Genomic DNA, 26,249 nt, shown 5'->3' with positions numbered 1-26,249 from the left:
TGTTTTTCTATTTTGTGTATTGGGTTGTTTCAGGAAATTTCATTCAAAGAAAGCGTTCATGGCTAAAAGCAATTGTGAATCTAGTTTATTTTTCTCATACAGTTGGAGAAACAGCTAAACCCAAAGCCAGCTGGCGCCAAAGACCCGGGGGTTCATAGTTGAATCTCTCTTCCTTTCAAGGGTCGCCTTTTCTGGTATCTTTGGGGAGGGCGTGGTTGTAAATGTATTTATTTGTTAGTTCTTACTCTAGCCTGGGCTTCTGCCCTTTGGTCTGCCCATTTATCCTTCTATCCTTCCATGCAACAGAGATTTATTAAACACCTTTATGTGCCAGCCCCAGCCCTACAGTTCAGTGGTGAATAAGGCAAAGGGTTTTTATTCTCGTGGAAACCAAATTCTAGCAAGGAGAAATAAACTAGTAGATATATAAAATAACATTGTGATAAGTGCTATGAAGAAAACAGGATGTTGTGCTAGAAAATAATGGGGAGAGGTCATTTACACCTGATAGGGTGGTCAGGGAAGGCCTCTGAGGAAGTGAGTTTTTAAACTTTTGATTATGGAAAATTTACAATAAACAAGAGTAGAGAGAACAGGATAATAATCCCTAATAGTACTCATCACCCGGCTTCAACAAACCCAGCTTCAAAGATGCATCAACTCACGGCCAACCTTATTTCGTTTATATTCACGTTAGATCATTTAGAAGGAAATCCCAAATGTCATATCATTTCATCCATAAGTATTTCAGAATGCATCTCCAAAACACATCTATAAACAATTATTCCTTAATATCTTCAAGTATCCAATTAATGTTCTTTTTTTTATTGTTTTATAAATATAGTTTGTTTGAATCAGGATCCAAAAAGGGTTCATATATTTGCAATTAGATGATATATCTCTGAAGTGTCTTCTAATAGACATTCTCTTATTTTTTTCAAAATCAATTTTGTTGAGATATAATTTACATACAATAAGCTGCACCCACTTTAAGTATACATTTCTCATGAGTTTTGGCAAACTCAGACACCCATGTAACCACCATTAAAATCAACATATAGAACAGTGCTTTCCAACAGAGCTTTCTGGGATGATGGAAACGTTCTAATAGAACTATCAGAACTATTACACCATCCGATAGAGTAGCCACTGGCTACGTGAGACTGTTGAACCCAGAAATGTGGCTGTGTGACTGAGGAACTGAATTTATTTATTTTAGTAGGCTTTGTATTTTAGGGAGTTTTAGGTTCACATCAGTGTTGAGCAGAAGGTACAGAGATTTCCCATATACTCCCTGCCCCCCCACATGCATGGCTTCCTCCATTATCAGCATCCCCCAACAGAGTGGTACCCTGTTAACAATTGATGAACCTATATGAACACATCATTATCACTTGAAGTCCATAGTTTACATTAGGGTTTACTCTTGGTGTTGTACATTCCATGACAAATGTATAATGGCATGTATCCACCGTTATACTCTCATACAGAGTAGTTTCACTGATGTAAAAATCTTCTGTGCTCTGCCTGTTCATTCCTTCCTCCCATCCATGGCAGTCACTGATCTTTTTACTGTCTCCATAATTTTGCCCTTCTCAAAATATCCTACAGTATGTAGTCTTTTCAGATTGGCTTCTTAGTCATATGCATTTAAGATTCCTCCATGTCTTTTCGTGGCTTGATAGCTGATTTTTTTGGTACCTTGTCTGGATGTACCAGTTTATTGAACCCTTCTACTGAAGGACATCTGGTTTGCTTCCAAGTTTGGCAATTACGAATAAAGCTGCTATAAATGTCTGTGTGCAGGTTTTTGTGTGGACTTAAGCTTTCAATTTCTGTGGGTAAATACCAAGGAGTGTGATTGCTGGATAGTATGCTAAGAGTATGTTTAGTTTTGTCAGAAACCACCAAACTGTTTTCCAGAGTGGCTCTACCCTTTGAACCGCCCGCCCCGGGCCGGGCCCCAGCAACGTATGAGAGTTCTCGTTGCTCTATGACCTCATCAGCATTTGGTGTTGTCAGTGTTGTGGATCTTGGCCATTCTAATAGGAGTATAGTGGTATCTTGTTTTAATTTGCATTTCCCTGATGATATCTAATGTGGAGCATCTTTTCATGTGCTTATTTTCCATCTGTGTATCTTCTTTGGTGAGGTATCTGTTAAGGTCTTTGGCCTATTTTTAAATTGAGCTGTTCGTTTTTTATTGTTGAGTTTTAACTGTTCTTTGTATATTTTGGATAACAGTCCTTTATCTATATCTTGTAAATATTTTCCCCCAGTCTGAGTTGTCTTTCATTCTCTTGAACTCTTTCTTATTTTCATTGCAATTTGTTGAAAAAACTAGGTTGTTTGTCCTACAAAGTTTCCCATATCATGGGTTTTGCTAATTGCATCCCTGTGGTGGTGTTTAATATGTATCACTGTTTTGTTTTGGTTTTGGTAAATTGATAGTAAGATCTAGAGGCTTCACCAGGTTCAGATTTTAACATTTTGTTTTTATTTTGCAAGAATAGTTCATAAGTGGTGTATACTTCAATCAGGAGGCATATATGTCTAGTTGTCTGTTACTATCAGCCATTTGTTGACCGTCACCTAGACTCATCATTTTAATAGGGGTTACAAAATAGTGATGTTTTTATTTTGCTAGAATACTTACCTAAAGAAAGATTTCCCCTCATCAACTATGTGGGTACCTTGAGGTATAGTTCATCCAGGAGAGTCACAAAAAATACTTGATTCTTTCCCTTTATTTACCAGTTTTCGATATAATGAGTAGATTCCCTAGCATCCTCCAAACGTGACAATGAAGTTTGTTTTGTTTTTTAAAGTACTGTCAACTCTTGGATTTAAACACCTTTGATGGTTTTCAGTCCACTGAAATTATTATCCTTATCAAAGCTCACATTGTCCCATTTCTGGCCAGTGGAAGCCTCTCTTCAATTTTAGCTCTTGAGTCCTGTTTATACAACCCCAGTCATCTTTGATAGCTTCCTTGCTTTCTGGTATAACAAGATGTCCTATCCCTGAACCCACCATTTCTCTAAATAGCTGAGGAGATGAGTTTTAATCAGGAGCTTGTCTGGTTTTACCTTCTAACCTCATCCTTGCCCATGAACCTTCGTTAATTCAATTGCTGATCATTTTCTGCAGTTCCAGGGCAAGCTTCTGTGGCCACCCTGAGAGGCAGGGATACCTACTGCTCTTGTTACCGAACCGGGTTTGTTTTTGCCCACCGCCCAGAAAGCCAAACACCGAGACGACAAGATTGCAACAGAGAGAGAGTTTACTCACAAGGCAGCCACGTGAGTAAGCGAGAGCATGAGCCTCAAATTCACTTCCCCGAAAATAGGGACTCAGGGATATTTATAGGATAGGGGGCAAGGTGGTCTGAAATGTGGAGAGAGGTGACTGAAGGTGAGGAGAGGTGAGGTAATTGATGATCTGCGCAAGCGTAGTCAGACCCCATGCCTCTTCATAGGACCCGTGTTCACAAAATGGAGGCGTTAGCATGATCTGAGGGTGGAGTTTTTAGCCTGTTGACGTCAGAAGGTCACCTGTTGGACATCTGTGTGGGCCCAGTTGATGAGTTGGTGGTCTCAACCGGCCTAAAGTGGACAAGGAGTTCTAATTCCTGAAAAACAGCTCACACACCCATTACCATGATGACCCAGGCTCCAGGAAGATGTTATCTATAGGAGCCTAGTGGGAGTCAGATAGCATATTACCTAAACAGCACAGTTAACATTGGGTGGGTTAAACAGCTAAAAGCTATAATCAGTAATTGCAAAAAGGAAAAAACTTTAGTACCTAGATACTTAATCATCAATGGCTGTTTGCCGGTTTCACTCTCCCTTTTGTTACTTTGCCTCAAATAGGGACCCAGACCTACTCTTAATTCCCCATAGCACAGATGAGGATTGCTATTACTTTTAACAAGATTTGACTGAAAGCTGAGGAAATTACAGCATCTAGAAACTAAGAATTACCATCAGCTGTGAGCTATGGTTGCTCTTAGAGCCACAGTCCACTCCATTCATTATGCAGGGCTTCTTAGTGGCGGAGGCCAGCTCACCCCCACACTCACAGACACCCTTGATCATCAGTCAACACCTTAGAGTCTAGGCCAGAGAGAGGAAGGGAAGTCCTTTCCTAAATCCCAATCTCTTCCCCAACTTAGAAAGTTGTATTTTTGTAGGAATTTATTGGCATAAAGTTGTTCTCTTTTTTATTCCTAATGTTAATTATCCATACCTTCTTTTTACTTGATTCATCTTGCCAGAGATTTTTAATTTTTCTTATTCTTTTTTCAAGAACAAACTTTTGACTTGGTTGTTGCTTTCAATTGTTATGTTTATTTTCTATTGTCCTCATTTTGGCTTTTATTTTATTGTTTCCCTCCTTGTACTTTCTTATAGTGATTCTGGGGGAATTTCTTGTTGCTGTGCTAGTGTGTAGGATATCTTCCATTTGCCCCACTGGATGTACTCTCTACCGTTTTCATACCGAGAGAGTGACTTGTTCTCTACTCCTGTAGTTGTGTATAAACTGCATCAATGGGCTCACTTGCTCTCTGGCTTGCAATTGGGTCCAACCAATGCAGCATCTAGGCAGGAGATTGGAGAGAGAAAATAGAATGAGGTCATGATATTTATTCCCATGTCTCCCTTCTGGCAGGATTGCTTCAGTCTGGCTAGTGTTTTCAGTTGAAAGTCACTGTTTGTCTCAACTCTCTCTTCAGGTAGTGGTAACCTTTCCATTTCCTTGTTCCCTTCAGGCTAGGAACGGTAATGGCAGTGCTATTACTAGTCCCAGACTACTGAATTATCCCTTGTGGTTCTGCCCTCTGCCCATACCTTTGTAAATAGTCTTTTTATTAAACTCTCCTCTAATGTTCCTAATTTGAATGAGCTGTCTATTTCCTGCCAGGTGCCTACTTGATAAACCTAGAGACTATTATGACTGGTACATGTTCTTAATTTAAAGTCTAAAGTTAATCATTATCTTTACACTCCTCCCAAATAAGAGAAATACATTAGATCAGCAAGATTGCAGGATACAAGATTAATACACAAAAATCAGTTTATTTCTATACATTTGCAATTAACAATCCAGAAGTGAAATTAAGAAAACAATTCCTTTTACAATAGCATAGAAAAGAATAAGTTACTTGGGAGTAAATTTAACAAAAGAAAGACTGGAGGATTATACACTGAAAACTATAAAATATTGTTAGAAATTTTTCAAAAGTAAATAGAAAAATATTTCCATGTTCATGGATTAGAAGACATAATATTGTTAAGATGGCATTACAACCCAAATTGACCTACAGATTCAATGCAACTGATACCAGACCTCTTAATCTCAAGTTCCTGTGCCCAGTGCACAGCAAGCCAAACCCTGAGACATCAGTGCTTGGCGATAGAGAAGATTTATTCAAATTGGCCCAAACAAGAAGGCAGGAGCCTGGGTTTGCTCAAATCTGCCTTCCCAAGAACAGAAAGCAGGGAGTTTTATAGAGCTAAGGGACTTGGCAGGAGGAGCTTTGGAGAAACAAAGGGATCACTCCAGATAAGCCCCTGGGCAGTCTGACTCCCGGGCCTCAGGGCAGGATCTGGTGATTGCATCCTCCCCTAAGGCATTCTCTTTCTTCTGCTAAACAAACTCACAAATCCTCCCTCCACAAGTTAAACAAGAAAACAGCAAATTGACAAGATTCATCTATGTCTGTGTTGGGAACAAGGTCAAAAGGCAATCATGTTCTTAGTATCTACAGTAACCCTCAGGTACTGACTTCACAATCTCTATCAAAATTCCAGCTGCCGTTTTTTTTAGAGAAATTGACAACTTGACCCTAAAGTTAATATGAAAATTCAAGGGACCCAGAATAGCCAAAACAATTTTGAAAAAGAAGAACAAAACTGGAGGATTCACACATCCTGATTTCAAAACTTAATATAAAGCTTCAATAATCAAGACAGTGTAGTACTGACATAAGGATAGACATAAATTAATGGAATAGAACTGAAAGTCCAGAAATAAACTGTTATATTTACGGTCAATTGATTTTTGGAAAAGGTGCCAAAGGAGTCCAATGGGGAACATTTTTAAGAAACGTTGTGGGGACAACTGGATATCTATCTGCAAAAGAAAGATTGTGAACCTCTATTTCATGCAATATAAAAAAATCAACTCAATGAATCAAAGATTTAAATAGGAGCTAAAACTATAAAATTCTTAGAAGAAAACAAAGGCGTAAATCTTTGTGACCTTGGACTAGATAATGGTTTCTTAGAAGACACCTACAGCACATGTAAACAAAGAAAAGCAGATAAATTGGACTTCCTCAAAATTAAACACTTTTGTGCTTCAAAGGACACTATCAATAAAATGAAAAGACAACCCACAGAATGGAAGAAAATATTTGCAAATCAAATATCTGATGAGAGTCTAGTATCCAGAATATATAAAGAACTCTTAGAACTCAACCATAAAAAGCCAACCCAATCAAAAAATGGGCAAAGGAGATAAGTAGACGTTTCTCCAAAGAAGTATACAGATGGCCAATAGACACATGAAACATCAACATTGTTAGTCACTAGGGAAATGCAAATCAAAACCACAATGAGATACCACTTCACCCCCACTACATTGGTGTCTTAGTCTGCTTGGGCTGCTATAACAAAATGCCATAAACTGAGTGGCTTATAGACAACAGAAATGTATTTCTCACAGTTCTGGAGGCTGGGAAGTCCAAGATCAAGTGCCGGCAGATTCCATGTCTGGTGAGAGCCTGCTTCCTAGGTAGCCATCTTTTCACCGTAACCCCACGTGTCAGAAGGGATGAGGGATCTCTCTGGGGTCTCTTCTATAAGGGTACTAATCCCATTCATGAGGGCTCCATCTTCATGACCTAATCACCTACCAAAGGCCCCACCTCCTAATGCCATCACCTTGGGTGTTAGGATTTCAGCATATGAATTTTGGGAGGACATAAACATTCACTTCATTGCCGATGGCTATAATAAAAAAGATGGACAAACACATGTTATCCAGGATGTGGAGAATTTGGAACCTTCATTCGTTGGTGGTGGGAATGTAAAATGGGGCAGGTGGTTTGGAAGATAGTTTGGCAGTTCCTCAAAAAGTTAAACATAGAATAACTATATGACCCACTAATTCCACTCCTAGGTATATATATACCCAAGAGAAACGAAACCATGTGTCCACACAAAATTGTACGCCAATGTTCGTAGCAGTGTAATTCATAATAGCCAAAGGTGGAAAAAACCCTAATGTCCATTAACTGACAAATGGGTAAACAAGATGTGGTATATCCATACAGTGGAATATCATTCAGCCACAAAAAGGAATGAAATGCTGATAAATACTACAACATGGGTAAACTTTGAAAATATATGCTAAGTGGAAGAAGCCAGACACAAAAGACTTCATACTGTATTATTCCTTTTACATGAAGCATCTAGCATAGACAAGTCCTTAGAGACAGAAAGTAAATTGGTAGTTGCCAGGGACCAGGGGAGGGGAAATAGGGAGTTTCTTCTAATGGGTATAGGTTGGTTTTTTTGGCAGGTGATGAAAATGTTCTAGAATTAGATAGTGATGATGGTTACACAACTTTGTGGATATACTAAAAACCCCTGAGCTGTACACTTTAATAGGGTGAATTTTGTGGCATATGAATTATATCTCAATATACAGGCAAAAAAAAAAAGGAAAAGAAAAAGAACACCCACCTCCCCTCATGAAGCAGCAGCATTTGTAGGCACAGTGTGGTCTAAATCCATTCTTGGAAAATAAATTTACCAAAGGAAACATTCTGCATGCAGAGAGGTAAGCTATTCTGTTTATATATTTTTTTAAACAAACTTTTTTGCTGTATTAACAGTTTAGTGCCTTAGAGCAATGTTTTTGAGACTTGGCTTATGACCCTTTAGAGGGTTAAGAAGTAAATTTAGTGTATCACAACTAACTTTTTACTTTTTAATTTCATTTATTTTGTTTATTTATTTTATTTTATTTTATTTTTATTAAGATTATGAGAGTTTATAACCTTGTGAAATTTCAGTTGTACATTATTGTTAGTCATGTTGTGGGTACACCACTCCACCCTTTGTGCCCTCCCCTCCCCGCTTCCCCCTGGTAACCACCGATCAGTTCTCCTTGTCTATATGTTAACTTCCACCTATGAGTGGAGTCATACAGAGTTCATCTTTCTCTGTCTGGCTTATTTCACTTAACATAATACCCTCAAGGTCCATCCATGTTGTTGCGAATGGGACGATTTTGACCTTTTTTATGGCTGAGTAGTATTCCATTGTATATATATATATACCATATCTTCTTTATCCAATCATCAGTTGCTGGGCACTTAGGTTGGTTCCACATCTTGGCTATTGTAAATAATGCTGTGATGAACATAGGGGTGCATGGGACTTTGTTTATTTATTTTTGCTGAGGAAGATTTGCCCTGAGCTAACATCCACTGCCAATCCTCCTCTTTTTGTATGTGAACTGCCGCCACAGCCTGGCTACTGACAGATGTGTGGTGTAGGTCTGTGCCCAGGAACCAAACCTGAAGTGGCATGAGTGGGCCACTGAAGCAGAGCATGCCAAACTTAACCACTAGGCCACTGAGGCTGGCCTTCACAACTAACTTTTTTTTTGGCGAGGAAGATTGGCCCTGAGCTATCATCTGTGCCAATCTTCCTCTGTTTTCTATGTGGGACACTGCCACAGTATGGCTTGATGAGTGGTGTGTAGGTCTGCACCCAGGATCTGAACCTGTGAACCCCAGGCCACCGAAGCAGAGCATGCAAACTTAACTACTACACCACTGGGCTGGCCCCTAAATAATGAAATAGAATGGATTAGAAAGTATTAGAGTGCATCATGTGGATCCTTGGCAGAAACCAAGGACGTTGGCACAATACTAAGCCTAATTGCATCATGTTGTGGGAGACAGAGAGGGGATGTGAAAAATATGCATAGTGGCTAAGAGCAGACTGTTTGATTCAGTGCACTTGCATCTGATTGCATACATTCTGGTATGTGACTGTCAATATGACCATCACCCTATAATGGGAGAATCGAGTATTGTTTTAATTTTATATCAACATCGTTTTATTTTTTTTGAGGAAGATTAGCCCTGAGCTAACATATGCTGCCCATCCTCCCCTTTTTGCTGAGGAAGACTGGCCCTGAGCTAACATCCATGCCCATCTTCCTCTACTTTCTATGTGGGATGCCTGCCACAGCATGGCTCGCCAAGTGGTGCCATGTCCGTACCCAGGATCTGAACCGGTGAACCCCAGGCCGCCGAAGTGGAACATGCTAACTTAATTGCTGTGCCACCGGCCCAACCCCTCAACATCATTTGAAGTTAGTTGTGAAGTAAAATGTGGGCAAATTTTGTTCATTTTTGGTAACATTGTCATGACTTTCAACTGAGTTTTGGTTAGGAATTTGCAATGTGTTTTTTCAGAAAGTGCATAATCAGGCAAATTTTGAGTGTATGACAAATGTAGCATCTTAAATAAATTAGTTCAAATTGCCCTTAAGTAGATTGTTTTAATGCCAGAAAAACAAGAATGAGAAGGTGAAAATAGTGAATAGTGATACTGGGGAAAGTATTGATGTTAATCAGCAGACAGTGACTTCATTTGCGCCTCTTTGAAAAGAAAGAGTATATGGGAGACAGCTTTTAAAAATATGGTTTTATCAAATGTGCAAAACCAACAAAATGACATATACTAATGTATTACTTGTAATTAGAATCTTGCAAGTGAAAGCTAAAAGCCATCAAAATTAAAAAGATACTTGGAAATATGACGTGCTGAATTAGTCAATTCCTTGAATATTTTCAAAAAAAGAAAAATATATATAGTATGATTGGCAAATTTTCTGAGTCATGATGTAGCTGTCAATGAGAAAGCCTTATTATCATTGTATTGGGTTGCATATTATGTGCCCAAAGAGAAAACTGCTGTATTTTGGTGTGTACAGTTTTTATGGTAAATTCATTGATAAAAATATATCTTAGCAATAATATGATTTCTCCTTAAATCTGTACTGTTGCAGAACTTTAGAAACAAGGCTTATGATGCTGTTACAATCTGGTATAGATTTTGTGATCCGGTTTGAGAAAGACAAGTTGAAAATTGCAAAACACTTAATGTCTGATACAAATGGTAAGGCCATTTTAAGGAGGGTTTGTTATGTGTTTGGTTAACCTCCTTACACAATGCTGGATTAAAATGTTTATAGAATTTGACAAGTGCAATTTCAGTCAATATAAATTAGTCTGGAAAAATGAAAATATAGCAAAGTTATTTAAAGATTGTTAGAAGGATCTAAAAACAATGTTATTTGGCATCCTCTTTTATATGTTGTAGTCTTTGGAAAGCACAGATCCTGCTGAAATTCATGTATGTGTTAAAAAAAAACAGTGAAAGTTGTTAATTTTATTAAAGGAAACTGACAAAATAGCCAATTGCTTGAAAACCCTTTTTCAGGGGTTGGAGCTGACCACAACACTTAGTTTATCATATCAAAGGTAGTTGGTTGTCTTAAAGGAAGGTAAGTCCACAGCAGGTTATAAGAATACAAGGATGAAATTCATTTTTTTCTAGCTGAAAAGCAATGTTGTTTGGAAAATGTTTTCAAAGTTGTTTTTGAGTAACAATGTTGGTCTATTTGATATGTTTTCTAACATTCTTAGAGAATTAAATTAGAAACTTTTTGGGAAAACCGTTGCAACATTTCAAGCCTATCCAAGCATTTCAAATGACATTACCGCTATGGCAAGCAAGATTTCACTATATATGCCTCTGGATTCGTGGTTCTCGAATGTGGTCCCTGGTCCAGCAGCATCAGCACCACCAGAGAACTCGTTGCAAATACAAATTCTCGGGGCCCCACCCCATACCTTCTGAATCAGAAACTCTGGGTGTGGGGCCAGCAACAAGCATTTTAACAAGCCTGCCAGGCAATTCTGACTTAAGCTCAAGTTTGAGAACCAGGCTACTAGGTATTCCCAAAATCATTGCAACAAATTGATGAGAACTTATTAATAAAATCAGTTTGAATTAAATGAAATAAAATTAGAAAGTTTTAAAAAATATATTTTTAAAGAGTTTATTTTTCTCCCAAAGCACCCCTGGTACATACTTGTGTAGTTTTAGTTGTGTGTCCTTCTAGCTGTGGCACGTGGGATGCTGCCTCAGATGCGGCATGTGGGATGAGCAGTGCCAGGTCCATGCATAGGATTTGAACTGGTGAAACCCTGGGCTGCTGAAGCAGAGTGCACGAACTTAACCACTTGGCCAAGGTGCCGGCCCCCTAAAATTAGAAATTTTCGTTGCACCTCATCTCCTGAGTTGGTATTAGTGTTATACTGGCCTTGTAATGTCAACTGGGGAATGTTACCTCTTTTTCTGGTCTTTGGAAGAAATTGTGTATTGTTGGTATTATTTCTTTGTTAAAAGTTTGGTAGATTTCACAGCCATTTGGGACTGGAGTTTTCTTTGTGGGAAAGTTTATTTTTGCTGAGGAAGGTTAGCCCTGAGCTAACATCTGTGCCAGTCTTCCTCCACTTTATATGTGGGTCGCAGTCACAGCATGGCTGACAAGTGGTGTAGGTCTGCACCTGGGATCCAAACTTGTGAACCTGGGCTGCTGAAGCAGAGCACACCAAACTTAACCACTATGCCATGGGACTGGCCCCCATGGGAACGTTTTTTTAATTTTAATTTTTTTATTTTTTATTGAGGTTATGATAGTTTATAGCCTTGTGAAATTTCAGTTGTACATTATTATTTGTCAGTCATATTATAGGTGCACCATTTCACTCTTTGTGCCCACCCTCCAACCCCACTTTCCCCTGGTAACCACTAATCTGTTCTCTTTGTCTGCGTGTTTAACTTCCACATATGAGTGGAGTCATACAGAGATTGTCTTTCTCTATCTGGCTTATTTCACTTAACATAATACCCTCAAGGTCCATCCATGTTGTTGTGAATGGGACGATTTTGTCCTTTTTTATGGCTGAGTAGTATTCCATTGTATGTATATACCATATCTTCTTTATCCAATCATCAGTCAATGGGTACTTAGGTTGCTTCCATGTCTTGGCTATTGTGAATACTGCTGCAGTGAACATAGGGGTGCATGGGTCTCTTTGAATTGCTGGTTTCAAGTTCTTTGGATAGATACCCAGTAGTGGGATGGCTGGGTCATATGGTATTTCTATTTTTAATTTTTTGAGAAATCTCCACACTGTTTTCCATAGTGGCTACACCAGTTTGCATTCCCACCAGCAGTGTATGAGGGTCCCTTTTTCTCCATAACCTCTCCAACATTTGTTATTTTTTGTGTTGGTTATTTTAGCCATTCTAACAGGTGTAAGGTGATATCTTAGTATAGTTTTGATTTGCATTTCCGTGATGATCAGTGATGGTGAGCATCTTTTCATGTGCCTATTGGCCATCTGCATATCTTCTTTGGAGAAATGTGTGTTCATTTTCCTGTGGGAAGGTTTTTAAATGATTGATTCAGTTTCTTTAATAGTTATAGCATTATTCCAATTTTCTGTTATTTCTTATGTCCATTTAGGTATATGAGTTTTTTTCCAAAAATGGGGTCCATTACATCGAAATTTTCAAATGTGTAGAGATAAAATTGTTCCTTAGATCCTCTTATGATCTTCTTAATGCTGAAGAATCTGAAATGATGTTCCCTTTTTTCAGTTTTTGATGTTAATTCTTGGTTGGAATCTATTCTTTTTTTTTTTCATAGAGTTTGTTCTAATTTGATTGATTGCTTTCTAGGATTGCAGTACAATAGTCAATCTGGGATTTTTCTTACTGCAGCTTTAAAAAAACCAACAGAAGGGGCTGGCCCCGTGGCCGAGTGGTTACGTTTGCGCGCTCCACTGCAGGCGGCCCAGTGTTTCGTTAGTTCGAATCCTGGGCGCGGACATGGCACTGCTCATCGGACCACGCTGAGGCAGCGTCCCACATGCCACAACTAGAAGAACCCACAACGAAGAATACACAACTATGTACCAGGGGGCTTTGGGGAGAAAAAGGAAAAAAAAAAAAAACAAAAAAAAAACAACAGAAAAATGATGGTTATGTAAGGTGTTAATATGAGGGAAATCCGGGTGAAGGGTGTAAGGGAGCTGTCTGTGCTGTCCTTGGGACTCTTTTGTACATCTAAAATTACTCCAAAAAAAAGTTTTTTAAAAACCCCAGAAAAATGTTATTAATCATCTACTTATTCACCCGGCTCCACTCAGAAGGACTTTGGGTTGTTTTGTAAGACGAATCCACCAGCAAATTCGAATTTGCCATCTGTGAGGAGGTTCCAAAGAATTGTAGTAAAGACTCAGAGGCAGTGACTTTTACTTAGATTCTCCTTTCTTTTTAAAATACATTTTTTTTGGATTATTTCCAAAGAAGAATTTCAAAAAGGGATCGAACCTTTGCAACTTTATTGGAATAATTATCCTATTTTAGGAAACAAGGCTTTGTGTTAAAAGGAGGAAAAAAGTAATCTGGTTGCCTTATCTTTCTATCAGATGCACTTTACCTAGGAAGGAAAGAAACCACTAGAACTAATTACAGAACAATACTAAAAATAGGTTTGTGAGCAACGGTTAAGTTGTGACAGTCTGACCAGAAGTGCTCCCAGAGTTCTGAAAGGGGCAGGAACTTGGTCCTAAAGGAAATGTGGGATGTGCAGAAGGTGGGAGACCTCACCTTTAGCATGACGGGGGATCTCTAAGGATCCCATCCGCCAGGAGGACACGTGGAGGAACTGTGGGAATTTGACTTGAGTACTTAGGGGTAGAGCTGAGTTGTGTAGAGTCTTAAAAATGCCAGTTTAAAGCTGTTTAATTTTTCATATTCTTGAGCAGAAAACCTATGTGATAAAAACAGTGTAATAATAGCTAATGTTTTTAGTGCTCACTTTGTGCCAGGTCCTTAGTTAAGTGCTTTATATCTATTATCTCATATACAACTCAGAACGATCCATTGAGGTTGGTGCTGTTATTTTCTCCATTTACACGTAAGCAAGTTGAGGCTTCAGAAAGTTAAGGAAGTTGTTCAAGATTATGAAGCTTTTGTGGATTGGAGCCAAGATTGTAATTGCTTATCTATCTGTCTTCCTCCACTAGACTCTGGCTTATTCACAGATGTATTCCTAATTCCTAGGACAGTGCCTGCAGATAGTAAATTCATCAAATTAAGCATTTAAGATCTATGCATTTCACTGTATGTAAATGATAACCTAACAAACCAAAGGAAAACAGAGTAAAAACAGTAATGGATTATAACACATTAAATAGAAAAGAATCCATGAATCCACGGTGATACCCCTCAGATAAAAAAGGGAGGAGCTTCTTTTTTTCAGGAGAATATAATCTAATAAAAGGGGAAGAAATGATAAAATTAGAAAATCACTGTTTTGCAACCACTAGCGTAATAATCCAGGTAGGGATGATCAGACAATGCTAAAAACTATGGAGTGAAATGTAATTGGAGAACAAGACATTTTCAGTATAGAAGACCACAATTACCTATTCATTATAAAGGGGAAAAGATACCTTTCCAATAAAGACACCACATTAGCCATGAGATCAAACTTGGCATTATCAACAATGGGATAAATTTACATTATTTCCTCCTGATGTGAAACAATGGGAAAGATGTACCATCACCTAAGTAGTATTCTTGCTAAAAGACTTGAGCCCTAGTCTAATCTTGAGAAAATAGACAAGATCCAGATGGTAGAGCATTCAGCAAAGTTGTCTCAGACTCTTAAAAACTGTCAATGCCATGAAAAAAAAGATGAGGGGATCTTCTAGATTAAAAGAAACTAAAGAGACATGGCATTCAAAAGCAATATATAATCCTTGATTGAATCCTAGATTAGGGGGAAAACAGGCTATAAGGGATATGCTAGGGCAGTTGCAGACATTTGAATATGGACTATAAAATAATATTATATCAACCTTAAAATTCTTGGGTGTGATGGTGTCATGGTTATTAGGAGCATGTCCTTATTCTTGGGAGATATGTGCTGAAATATTGGGGTGAAGTGTTATGATATCTGTAATTTACTTTCAAATGGTTTAGTAAAAATGTGATATAGGTATGCATATATGTAGATGTATGTAAATAGATGGGAGAGAGAGAGAGAAAGAATAGATATAGGTAAAATAAATTGGCGAGTCTAAGCAAAGGATATATGTGTGTTCATAGTATTGTTCTTTCAACTTTTCTGTAGATTTGAAAATTTTCCCCAAAAAAGCTGAGATAAAATGAGATAGTGCAAATAAAGTACTTGGCCAATGGTAAGTGCTCAAAAAAGGGTGGGTATTACACAAACCTATAAGCTCCATGAGGACAGGGACTTTGTTTCTTTTATTTAGCACTGTATAGCACCCAGAAACCCCTCAACAGTGCCTGGCACGTAAGACGGCACTCAACAAACATTTTTGATACAAATCCTTGAGTTTGTACATTGGAAATGTAATGTGAAAAATATGATCATCTGACATAACACCACAGGATGATGTGTGGTTACATGGGACAGCTGTTTCGATGGTCTGAATATAACCGTGCCAGTTGCTTTAATTAAAATGACATCTTTGTGATTAAAAAATATGATTTAAAAAAAATTTCCCCAGAAAATTCATCTGCCCAACTGAGATGAGTTTGGTAGCTCATTTATGAGAAGTGATAGTCTCTGAGTAACATCAGCATGTTCGGTTAAGCCATTTGGGATTATTGTGAAGAAAAAATTAACCAGCTTAGGAGCTTCATTTTTTCTAACACTGACCCAAATTGACGTCAAGGGGCCTCTTATGGAAGGGGTACTCCGCCCTCTGGTGGTGCAAGACATTCATCTGCTTTCTATGGAAAAGGCCCACAGAACAGACATGAAGTGGGAAAAGGTGCCTTTATCCAGAGGTTTCTGGAAACCTGTTTCCTTAATTCCTAGTCACACATTGACCTTAAGGACTGAATTTGATGTGATTGGTTTTGACTCAGTGAATAGCCAGCTTTGGGGACTGTCTGGGCCAGGCTGGATTGAGGAAAGTACAAATTTAGGAATGGAAAGTGACATTTGTAGTTGGGTGAAAGCTGAGGTGGGAAGACTTGTCCCCAGTGTGATAAGTGCCAAGGGAAACTTGAAGGGCCATTTGAACTGTAAAATTTCTCTTTTTTTTCCCGAGTGTAAAAGTGATACATGGCCTATATAAAAAATAATGAAAAATATTAATAAAATTAAAAAATCACCTGAGAGGCCAGCCCTGTGGCTGAGTGGTTAAGTTCACATGCTCCGCTTCGGCAGTCTGGGGTTTCACCAGTTTGGATCCTGGGCGCAGACCTAGCACCGCTCATCAGGCCGTGCTGAGGCAGCATCCCACATGCCACAACCAGAGGGACCTACAACTAGAATATACAACTACCTACTGGGGGTCTCTGGGGAGAAGAAGAAGAAGAAAAAAAGAAGATTGGCAACAGATGTTAGCTCAGTAGCCAATTGTTAAAAAAAAAATCACCTGAAATCTACGTACATTGTGATAGCCACAGTTGACATTTTTGATGATGTTTCTTTCGGGTAATTCTGTGCATAACCATATAGAGTAGGAATGTCTAATTATACGTTAATGGGATCCTAATATACCTATTCCTTTATAATTTGCTTTATTTTTCTTTCAACAATGTGTGGTGAGCATCTTCCTGTCCAGTTATAGCTATATAATTTTTAAAACATTTTAATTTTAAATTATTAAAGTTATGTATGCTTAGAATAAATTGCAAATAATAGTGTAAAATTTAGGAAAATGAACTTTCTTTCCCTACCTCCTAATTTCATTCCCTAGTGGTAATTGCTTTTAACTGTTTTATACATAATCTTCCAGATTTTGTAGTGTATACATATATAAATTTATATAAGTAGATAATTTTTTACACAAATGGGACTACATGATACATATTGGTCTTGCATAAGCTTTTTTAAGTTAACTGTGTCATGAGCATCTTCCCATGTCAGTGTGTGTATCTATTCCTTTTAGTGACTGCATGGTACTCTACTGTATCAATGAACCATGGTTCATTTAACCAGTAACCTATTGATGGCTATTTAGATTGTTTCTAACATTTTGATATATAAATACCTTGCTGGATATTTTAGTAATACATCTTGGTATACTTGTTTAGTTGTTGCTAAAACATAAATTCCTAGATGCAGATCAAAGAATGTGCGTGTTTAATTTTATTTGAAATCTTAGTATTTTATTTTGTAAATAATGATATTCAATGGCTCAAGTATTCCATTTTATTGAAATACCAGAATTTATTTAACTATGATCCTATTTTATGGTTATATTATTTCTGTTTTTGCTATCACAAATAATACAATAATAAGCATTTTTGTATGTAAATTATCATCATATCAAATAATATCATTAGGAGAGATTCCTAAAGGAGTAATGATTGAGTCAAAATGTTTGGATTTCTTTATGACAATTCATATTGCTAAAAAATTGCTTTCCAGGGGCCAGCCCTGTTGGTAACTCTGGTGCACTCTGCTTCAGCGGCCCGGGTTCGCTGGTTCAGATCCCAGATGTGGACCTACACCACTTGTCAAGCCATGCTGTGGTGGTGATCCACATAAAAAAGAGAGGAGGATTGACACAGATCTGTATCTTCCTCAAGCAAAAAATGAGGAAGATTGACAACAGATGTTGGCTCAGAGAGAATCTTCCTCACCAAAGAAAAAAAATTGCTTTCCAGAAAGATATATCAATTTATATTTTCACCATCAGCATTCTATTAGTACAACTGAGGAGGGGCATCTTTTTACACAGTTAACGGCCATTTATTTTTCTTCTGTGAATTGCCTTCTCCTTTCTACCTATTTTTCTATTGTGTTATTTGGTTTTTCCTTGTATTTTTGTAAGAGTTCATGCATCTGTTCATTAATTCATTAAGCCAATAAATAAATATTTGATTACCTACCTACTATGTGTCAGGTACTATTCTAGGTGTTGGAGATGAATGCAGCAATGAACAAAACAGACCAAAATTATACTCTAGTCAGGGGGAGGGATGCAGAAAGTAAACAATTATATGTCAGGTGGAGCTAGTGCTATAGAAATAAACCAAACAGCTAATAAGATGGAGAATATAAGGAATGCTGTTTTATATGGATGGTCAGGGAAGGTCTCTCCTTGAACAGAAACCTGGAGTCCATGAGGAAGCAAGCCATTCAGAGAGCTTCCTGGGGATGAGAACTTCAGGCAGAGGGTACACTAAGTTCTTCATAAATTCTGGATATTGACTCTTTCCCCAAATATCACTTGCTTTTTATGGTTGTTTATAGTGTCTTTACAGAAGGTTTTAATGTTATTGAGGTCAAACTTGTCAGTCTTTTCCTATTCGTGATTCTGAGTTTTATGACTGAGCAGAACTTTTTTATCCCCAAACCATAAAAATATTCTCATAGACTTCACTTCTAATATTTTTACACTTTGATTTTTAACAACTTTATTGAGGTATCATTTACATATCATAAAATTCACCCATTTTGAGTGTACAATCCAATCCAACTTAGAGTTGTATAACTATCACCACAATCCAATTTTAGAATTATACTTTGATTTTGTTATATATAGCTTTTAATATGTCTGAGATTCAGCTTAGCTTTTGGTGTGAAGTTAAAGACCCAACTTTTTTTCTTTCTCCATTGATTTGAAGTATCTCCCTTGCCACATGCTAAACTTTCATGTATACTTGGATCTGTTCCTGGTTTCCCTGTTCCAGGATCACAAACAGACAGGGTTTTATGTGGCCCATGGAGTTTTCAAAACTGGGGGAGTTCACATAAAATTCCAGATTTGTGGCTTTTCTGGCATAACTAGAAGATCCAGCAACAATCTACTGGAGGCAAGTAGAGACCACTCCTTTTAGATGGGCATGAGGATGTTGACCATAAGCCAAGTTTGCTGGGGACAGTCCCCCTATATGTCTGCTGTCCCAGTGTATTTATTAATAGCATCTTTTCATTCTTAAAAGTGTTCTGGTTTGAGCTATAAATTATGAGTCACAATCTCTACCATTCCTTATTGCATCACACCCAGCACTCCTCTTTCATTTATGTTACAAGACACCTCCCCCACCCCCCTCCCCCTCATGCCCCTCCAGGGGAAAAGGTGAGGAGACGAGCGATTCTGCTGCAGAAGTTTGCCAAAAGAATGATTACATGGACTCAGAGTAGAGATAACACAACTATCTGGTAGGGAGAAATTAGGACAAGGTTCCCTTGACAGAATAAAATGTCACAATTTACCAATCCCTTTCCCTTCCTTTATTTCATTTAACTTCACAACCACTTATCCAGCTACACAACCTGCCCAGCTCCTTATTGTGCGTTTATCTGTGAGTGGATTTGCTGTCTTCCCTTGTAACCTGCATTCCAAAACAGGGACCTAGTTAGTCTGTTCTGCTCACCACTGTATTCCCAGTGACCTGTTTGGTGCCGGGAGCAGAGCAGGCCCCTAGGAACTATTTACTGGCTAAATAGGCTCCCAGGAACTATTGATTGAATGAACTAACGAGGAAATTGAGGGCGGGCAGGCAGTCGAGGTCCGCAGCGAGTCAGGGGCGGAGAGAGAGGCGGCCTGATTCCTGGCCTGGAGCCCAAGATCTTTTCCTAGTAGCTTGGCTGTAACCTCTCCAAAGAGGCAAGAAATGGGAGGGTGCGCACGGAGGAACTTGTCTTCGACCCCGAGGGACCTCGCCTAAATGCAGGACCGAGGGGCCCAAAACACAAGAGGCGCAGGAAACGCCCCACAGCTCTTTCGCACCTGCCCAGCCTGACAGCAAGACTACATTTCCCAGTAGCCCCCGCGGCGCGCACGGCCCCTGCCACGCGGCTTGTGCCTCCTCCGTCGGCCCGCTGGGGGCGCTGCGACGACCCCTCCGCCGCCCCGTAGAAATCTCCGCGGCCCCGGGGCTGCTTGCTTCCTGTTTGTCGGACGAGGAGACATGGCGGCGGCGCCGGCGCCTGCTGAGTCTGGGGCCGGCCGAGGGCGACGGGCGGCGGCAACCGTGGCGGCTTGGGGCGGATGGGGCGGCCGGCCGCGGCCCGGTAACATTCTGCTGCAGCTGCGGCAGGGCCAGCTGACCGGCCGGGGCCTGGTCCGGGCCGTGCAGGTACGAAGCCGGCCCGGAGGGGCGGGGCGGGGCCGACCGGGCGGGAGCTGGCGAGGGGCCGGGGAAGAGGCCTTTCGAGGCCGCCGCAGTACGGACCCGTCCTCTCTTGGCCCGCCGCGGGGACTCTCTGTGGGCAGTCCGGACGCTGTCAGCCGCGGCGGGGCCGTGGGCAGCGGCTGGCTAGGGGCCCTCGGTTAGGGGCCCAGCAGAGTTGGCCTGCATCGGGCACTGATGGCGTGTACGAGCCCTGGGCCCAACTCCTGGATCCTCCCTTCCCTGCGCCACGTCTACACGTCTGGGGGGACCCTGGGCGAGTTTGCTTTAGCCTCTACCGGCCTCGAGTTTCGCTCCCGTGAATTGGGCGGTGGGTCACATCGCAGTCCCCGAAAGGTTCCCCAGCCTATCATAAATGTCATTCTCTTAGGCCTTTCCTTGACATCCCCTCCACTCTAAAGTAGGTCCCCATTGTTATTCAGTCACAGCCCTGAATTCTTTTCCTTTACATTACTTTCTTAGCCTGTAATTACATATTTCTTTGTTGTCTGCTCTTTTTTTCGCTTGTATTCCACATTAGGCTGGGCTCCAACGGGTGCAAGGACTGTCTGTTTTGCCAATGTAGAGCGTCATAGTTAAGAGCGAGGACTCTGGAGTCAGGTCTGGGTTCAAAGCCCTGCTCTCTTTTGCTTAGGCAAGTTACCCTGCTGTGCCTCAGTTTCCTCATGTGTAAAACGGCGATGATAGTTAGTAACCTACCTCTTAAGGTGTTGTGAGGATTAGAAGAGACAATTGTGTAAAGTATTCAATGCATTTCTGGTGCGTAGTAAAGGTTGAAGGGTAATCAGTTGGTATAAATGCTATACTTAGTATTTGGCTTATAACAGGCACCCAATATGTGATTAGTATTTTTTTGACTGAATGAAGGACACTGCTTTAGGGTAAAGCAGGATGAATAAGACCTAGGCTCCTTGCTCCTCCCCCTTTGCCTCCATGTTCCCAGAATTTATGTTGCAAAAACACCGGTAAAACATTAGCTTAATTTAAAGGCAGCTTTTGCATAAAGTAGCTTTAGAAGGAGACCCAAGAAATTAATGAAGTGGTTAGTCGGAGTAGGGTGGGAATTGGGTAGATGGGGGAAAGAATGAGAGTGAGATTTTTTGTAGTATAACATTATATATATGTAAACTTAATTTTGAACCACTTCACTATTTCTCATATGATTGAAAGGACAGAATAAAAGATAAAGACCAAGTGGTCTGTGTTGTGGAGGATTACAGATGAAAAAGCAGTTCTGGGTGAGCAGTGTTTCCCTGGACATCAGATAACCATAGATGAGTAACCTTTTCCCGCTTGCATTCTTCTCTATCTGCCTTGAGATCCTGGAAATACTTGCGCTATCCTTCTTTAAGCCAAAATACCATACTGAGTTGAGTGCGTAGGGACAGGCTGAAAGGGAAGTAACTCACTTTTACTGAGGATATACTTTGGGTCAAGCATTGTGCAAAGTATACCATGTCTTTATTTAATCCTCAATCTTTTGAATTAAGTGTCAGGATTCATCTCTTAACAGAAATGAGGAAACAGGCTCAGAAAGAGTAGGTAATCTGCCTAAACACCCGTCTTGATAATCCTCTATGTTCTGAGGGCACTAGGAAGCCACAAGTTCTTTAGCATAATGACTGAGGCAGTTTAGGACTCTTAATTTGTTTCCAGTGCTGGATGACTTGGAATGGGAGGAGACTGGACAAGCTCACCCAATAGAAGAGTGCTGGAATATTCCTGAGCCTGGTTTAGGCTGGTTCTTGTGGTAATCAATAGTTGTATACAGGCGTGGGAGCTATTTCAGAGGTTGAGATGGAGATTCCATCCCAGAACTATAGTGAGGATAAAGTGGAGACCTTCATCTTTCAAATATGTCCTTTCTTGGTAACTTTCCTTGATCTCTTCCTTGCCACCACTGCCTCCCCCACCTTCCCCATGTTACAGAATAAATTATTTCCTTACAGGTATTTCCATAGCACAGTAAGCATATCCATTATGGCATGTGGTATACTGGGAAAAACCAGATTAAAAAAATTTTTTTTAAGTTGTAGTAAACATATAACCCGAAATTTACCATCTTAACCATTTTTGAGTGTACAATTCAGTAGTGTTAAGTATATTCACATTGTTGTGAAACAGATCTCCAGAACTTTCTCATCTTGCAAATCTAAAACTTTGTGTCTGTTAAACAACACCTCCCCTTTTGACCCCTTCCCCCAGCCCATGGTAACCACTGTTGTACTTTCTGTTTCTGTGAATTTGACTCCTTTGATACCTCCTATAAGTGGAATGATACAGTATTTGTCTTTTGTGACTGGCTTATTTCACTTAGTGTATCATCCTCAAGTTTCATCTGTGTTGTAGCATGTAATAAGATTTCCTTGGAAAAGACCAGATTTTGAAGTAAGATGGACCTGGATTGAACCATCATTCTGTCACTAGCTGAGTGACCTAGGTTACATTATTTAACCTTTTTGAACCTCAGTTTCCTCATTTCTAAAATGGAAATAATAATATCTACCTCATAGGGCTCTTAGGAGGATTAAGTGAAGTAATAATGTCTAAAAAGCTTGATTAAAGTTTGGCACATAGTAGATGTTCAGTAAATAGTTGCTATAAGCTCATAGTTATTAGGCTGGACTTCTTGAAGGACTTTGTCTTATTTTTCTTTGTGTCTACAGAGTCTGAAACTGTGCCGGGCACTTGATACTCAGGACTCAGGAAGTTGTTTGAATTGAAATACTGTATGTGAGGGATCAGTTCGCCGCCTCCTCAGTCCTCTCTCCACTCCCAAACGGACCTTTGGCTTTAAAGAGTTCTGGAGTCAGATCACCTAGGTTTGAATCCCACCTCTGGTGCACTTTCTTTGTGCCTTTGGGCAAGTTAATCTCTTTATGCCTTAGTTTCTTCATTTGTAAAATAGGGATAGTCATGGGAACTAACTTGCTAAGATTGTGGTAAGGGCCAAGTGAGTATACACATAAAGCACTTAAAATGGTGTCTAAAACATAGTAAGATGCTATAAAGGTTAGTATTGTTTTTAGTAACCACTCTATATTCTCATGGGTCCTAAATCTATGCTTCCATCCTGATTTCTCCCTTTAGCTCCAGATGGGTATATCCAAAAGCTTCTCAGCTTAGATGTCTAATGAGCATCTCAAACTTAATATGTCAAATAAAATTCTTGATTCATCTTCCACCAAACCTCATCTTCCTGAAGTCTTCCCCATTTCTCTAAATGGGACTTAAGAGAAGCCTGGGAAAAGACTCCGGGCCACATGATTTCTTTATTTTTAATTTTTTTTAAAGATTCGTACCTGAGCTAACAACTGTTACCAATCCTCTTTTTTTTCCCCCTACTTTTTTTCTCCCCAGATCCCCCCAGTACATAGCTGCACATTCTAGTTGCGGGTCCTTCTAGCTATGGCATGTGGGACGCTGCCTCAACATGGCCTAATGAGCAGTGCCATGTCTGCGCCCAGGATCCGAACCCTGGGCTGCCGAAGCGAAGTGCGTGAACTCAACCACTTGGCCACGGGGCCGGCCCCTGGGCCACATGATTTAGAATGGGCCCGTCCTACTTGGATTTTAGTGTGCTGTATTTTCATCTCTCCCTTTCAGTTTGCCCTGTGTCAAGATCATAAAATATACTGGTATGACGCTGGTGTTTACAGAGCCTGTTCACATTTATCAGCACATTTGATCCTTAAAGCAAATCAGGTCTCATAATCTCTTGTTTAAAACTCTTCAGTGGCATCCCACTGCAGTTAGAATCAAATTCTGATTCCTTACCATGGGTACACAAGGCCCTGCATGATCAGTAGGAGTTGAGGGGAAGGGATAGACTAGGAAAACCCTAGGCTCAGGGCACAGTAACTCACACGGGTCATGACCCACCACCCCTAGAGATGTTGCTTCGGTTTGGCCATCTGGGGACAAGCTAGGTTATGGCATCCTCATTTTGTTTCCCAAATGCCAGTCATTGCTTCCTTCATGACTACTGACATATCTGAATTCTACCTGAGTGTTACTTCATAGTTTTTATTTAGATTTGACCCTTCCTTTTTACTTATTTTTAAATTTCAGTAGGCATTACTTGTTTTAGTCTCATTCTAAGCATGAGTATTTGTGAAACCTAGGGGTTTAAGTCAAATACAGTCTTCCCTTGCCTGTCAAGAGTAATTTGATACTGAAAAAACCCTGGATAGGATAAATTCTCATAAATTAAAAAATATGAATACCATTGATTTTAACAGGAAGTTTATGAATTTACAAATCATAAAATTCAGTCTTAATTATATTGAAAAAAACAAATCCCGTTAAAGTAGAAACAAGTATTAATTGGTTAATGTTTGTTATCAGAATAACCTAACAAGGTGTTTAATCTTCATTAATTATTCTTTAACACAGCTATTTACCTGCACTTAATATAGTATTTTGAGGCATTAGATATCTTAGGACTAACAAATAAGGTATACATTTATGTTTATGGAATTCAGTCTTTAATTATTTAAAAAGAAGAGCAGTGAAGACAACCGATAAAAACTGGAAATGTCTGGAAATGTCGTATTCACTAAACAGGTTGATAGCTTAGGTGGCATGATGTAAGAGATTATCACTGCTATAAACTGTCAAACCACAAGTACTCCAAGAGGAAAAACCCATACAACACCTGCCAGTAATTCAACTTTGAAGATGACTGGATGGGGCCTCTTTCATCACAGTACTCAGCTGTTCACAAGGAAAACAAATCCCAATGATTATTTTTAAAGGAGACTAAATGCCTTGTAAGACAATGTAGAGGTAGTAAAAGAAATTTCTTGTGAAGCTGAATATTTGGAATATGATTGGGAGAATCTGAGTATTGTGAGCCTTGTAACAAAAAACCTCAGAGCCCTGCCCCACTTTTCACCCACAGATTCGCCCCTTCCCAGGCAACCGCTGTCCGAAACTGTAACTGTTTCTGTTGCAGGGGAAGGGTCCAGGAGACAGGAGAGCCAGTATTTCTAAATAATGTGCTTGTAAGGCTGTTCCTTGACTTTTCAATTTTAGATGTTGTCTGTTTTCTTCCTCTTCCAAAAGATTAGGATTTAATTCACAGCACCCTATGTCACATACTTTGTCTCCATCATTCTCTTAATGTAGTTATATCACAGTTTTGTCTGTTGGTGGTATTTACATTATGATGGTGGTAATGCTATAATTGTTTATGGCAAAACCATATAGTATACAATTATATTTGTTTTGTATAATTTTTTCTCTTAGAGTTAAAAACTACCGTATACCCCTTATTTTTTAAATTGAAATATAAATAGAAATGTAGTAGAAATCACCATTTTTAGTGTATAGTTCTGTGAGTTTTGACAGACACATGCAGTTGTGTGACCACCACTACAGTCAGGATATAGAAAGTCCCTTCATAAAATCCACCCCTTCCTCACCCCGTCCTCTGGCCACTGGTCGTCTTCTGTCCTTTCTCATGCCCTTTTACAGACTGTCATAGGAATGGAATCATGCTGTATATAGCCTTTTGAGCCTGGCTTCTTCCACTAGAATAATCATTCTTTTAAAATTTGCTTTGCTTTTTGTGTCCTTACAATTTATTCTCAAATTCTAAAACTCCTCTTTTTTTATTATTATTTTTCTTTTCTTTTTCCTCTTTTTTTGAAAAAGAAATCCTTGGAACTCTCCATCCTCCTCCAGTTTGGACTAGTTAGTTGCTAGGACAGCTGTACAGATGAATTCTTGGGGTTTCCCTTCACCAAATTCAGAGAATTTTACTTCTTTTTCTCGTGTTTTAGATCCTTTGTTCCTGAATCCTGTCTTCCTTTTTCTTGGGGGAGTACCTTGTCTAGTAGCCTCTTAAGACAGAGTACATGGGAGGTAACATTTTTTTTAAGCTTGCATGTCTGAAAATGTCTTTTATTCTTAGACTTTTCTATTTCATTTAGCTGGGTATAG

The 26,249-nt window shown here is 39.4% G+C and overlaps 1 protein-coding gene and 1 long non-coding RNA gene across 3 annotated transcripts in view; both read left to right on the top strand.

Moving 5' to 3' along the window:
- The first annotated feature begins 3,150 nt into the window (after window positions 1-3,150).
- Window positions 3,151-18,055, top strand: LOC123277326 (uncharacterized). Its single transcript, XR_006514194.2, has 3 exons — window positions 3,151-3,302; window positions 7,720-7,851; window positions 17,590-18,055. It is a non-coding gene; the product is annotated as an uncharacterized lncRNA (long non-coding RNA).
- A 1,936-nt stretch (window positions 18,056-19,991) lies between these two features.
- TRPC4AP (transient receptor potential cation channel subfamily C member 4 associated protein) overlaps window positions 19,992-26,249 on the top strand; it is a 69,857-nt gene continuing 63,599 nt past the window's right edge. Inside the window, exon 1 of one of the 2 annotated variants that reach the window (XM_014850746.3) lies at window positions 19,992-20,249. In XM_014850746.3, coding sequence (XP_014706232.1) covers window positions 20,082-20,249 — 168 coding nt within the window. In that variant the 5' untranslated portion in view covers window positions 19,992-20,081. The remainder of the gene's footprint in view (window positions 20,250-26,249) is intronic. The other variant, XM_014850745.3, reaches the window with a different exon arrangement.

This window comes from Equus asinus, chromosome 15 (genome assembly GCF_041296235.1).
Source record: "Equus asinus isolate D_3611 breed Donkey chromosome 15, EquAss-T2T_v2, whole genome shotgun sequence".
Lineage (NCBI taxonomy): Eukaryota > Metazoa > Chordata > Mammalia > Perissodactyla > Equidae > Equus > Equus asinus.
Note: the sequence above shows the minus strand (reverse complement) of the source record. Positions and strands in the feature narration are given on the sequence as shown.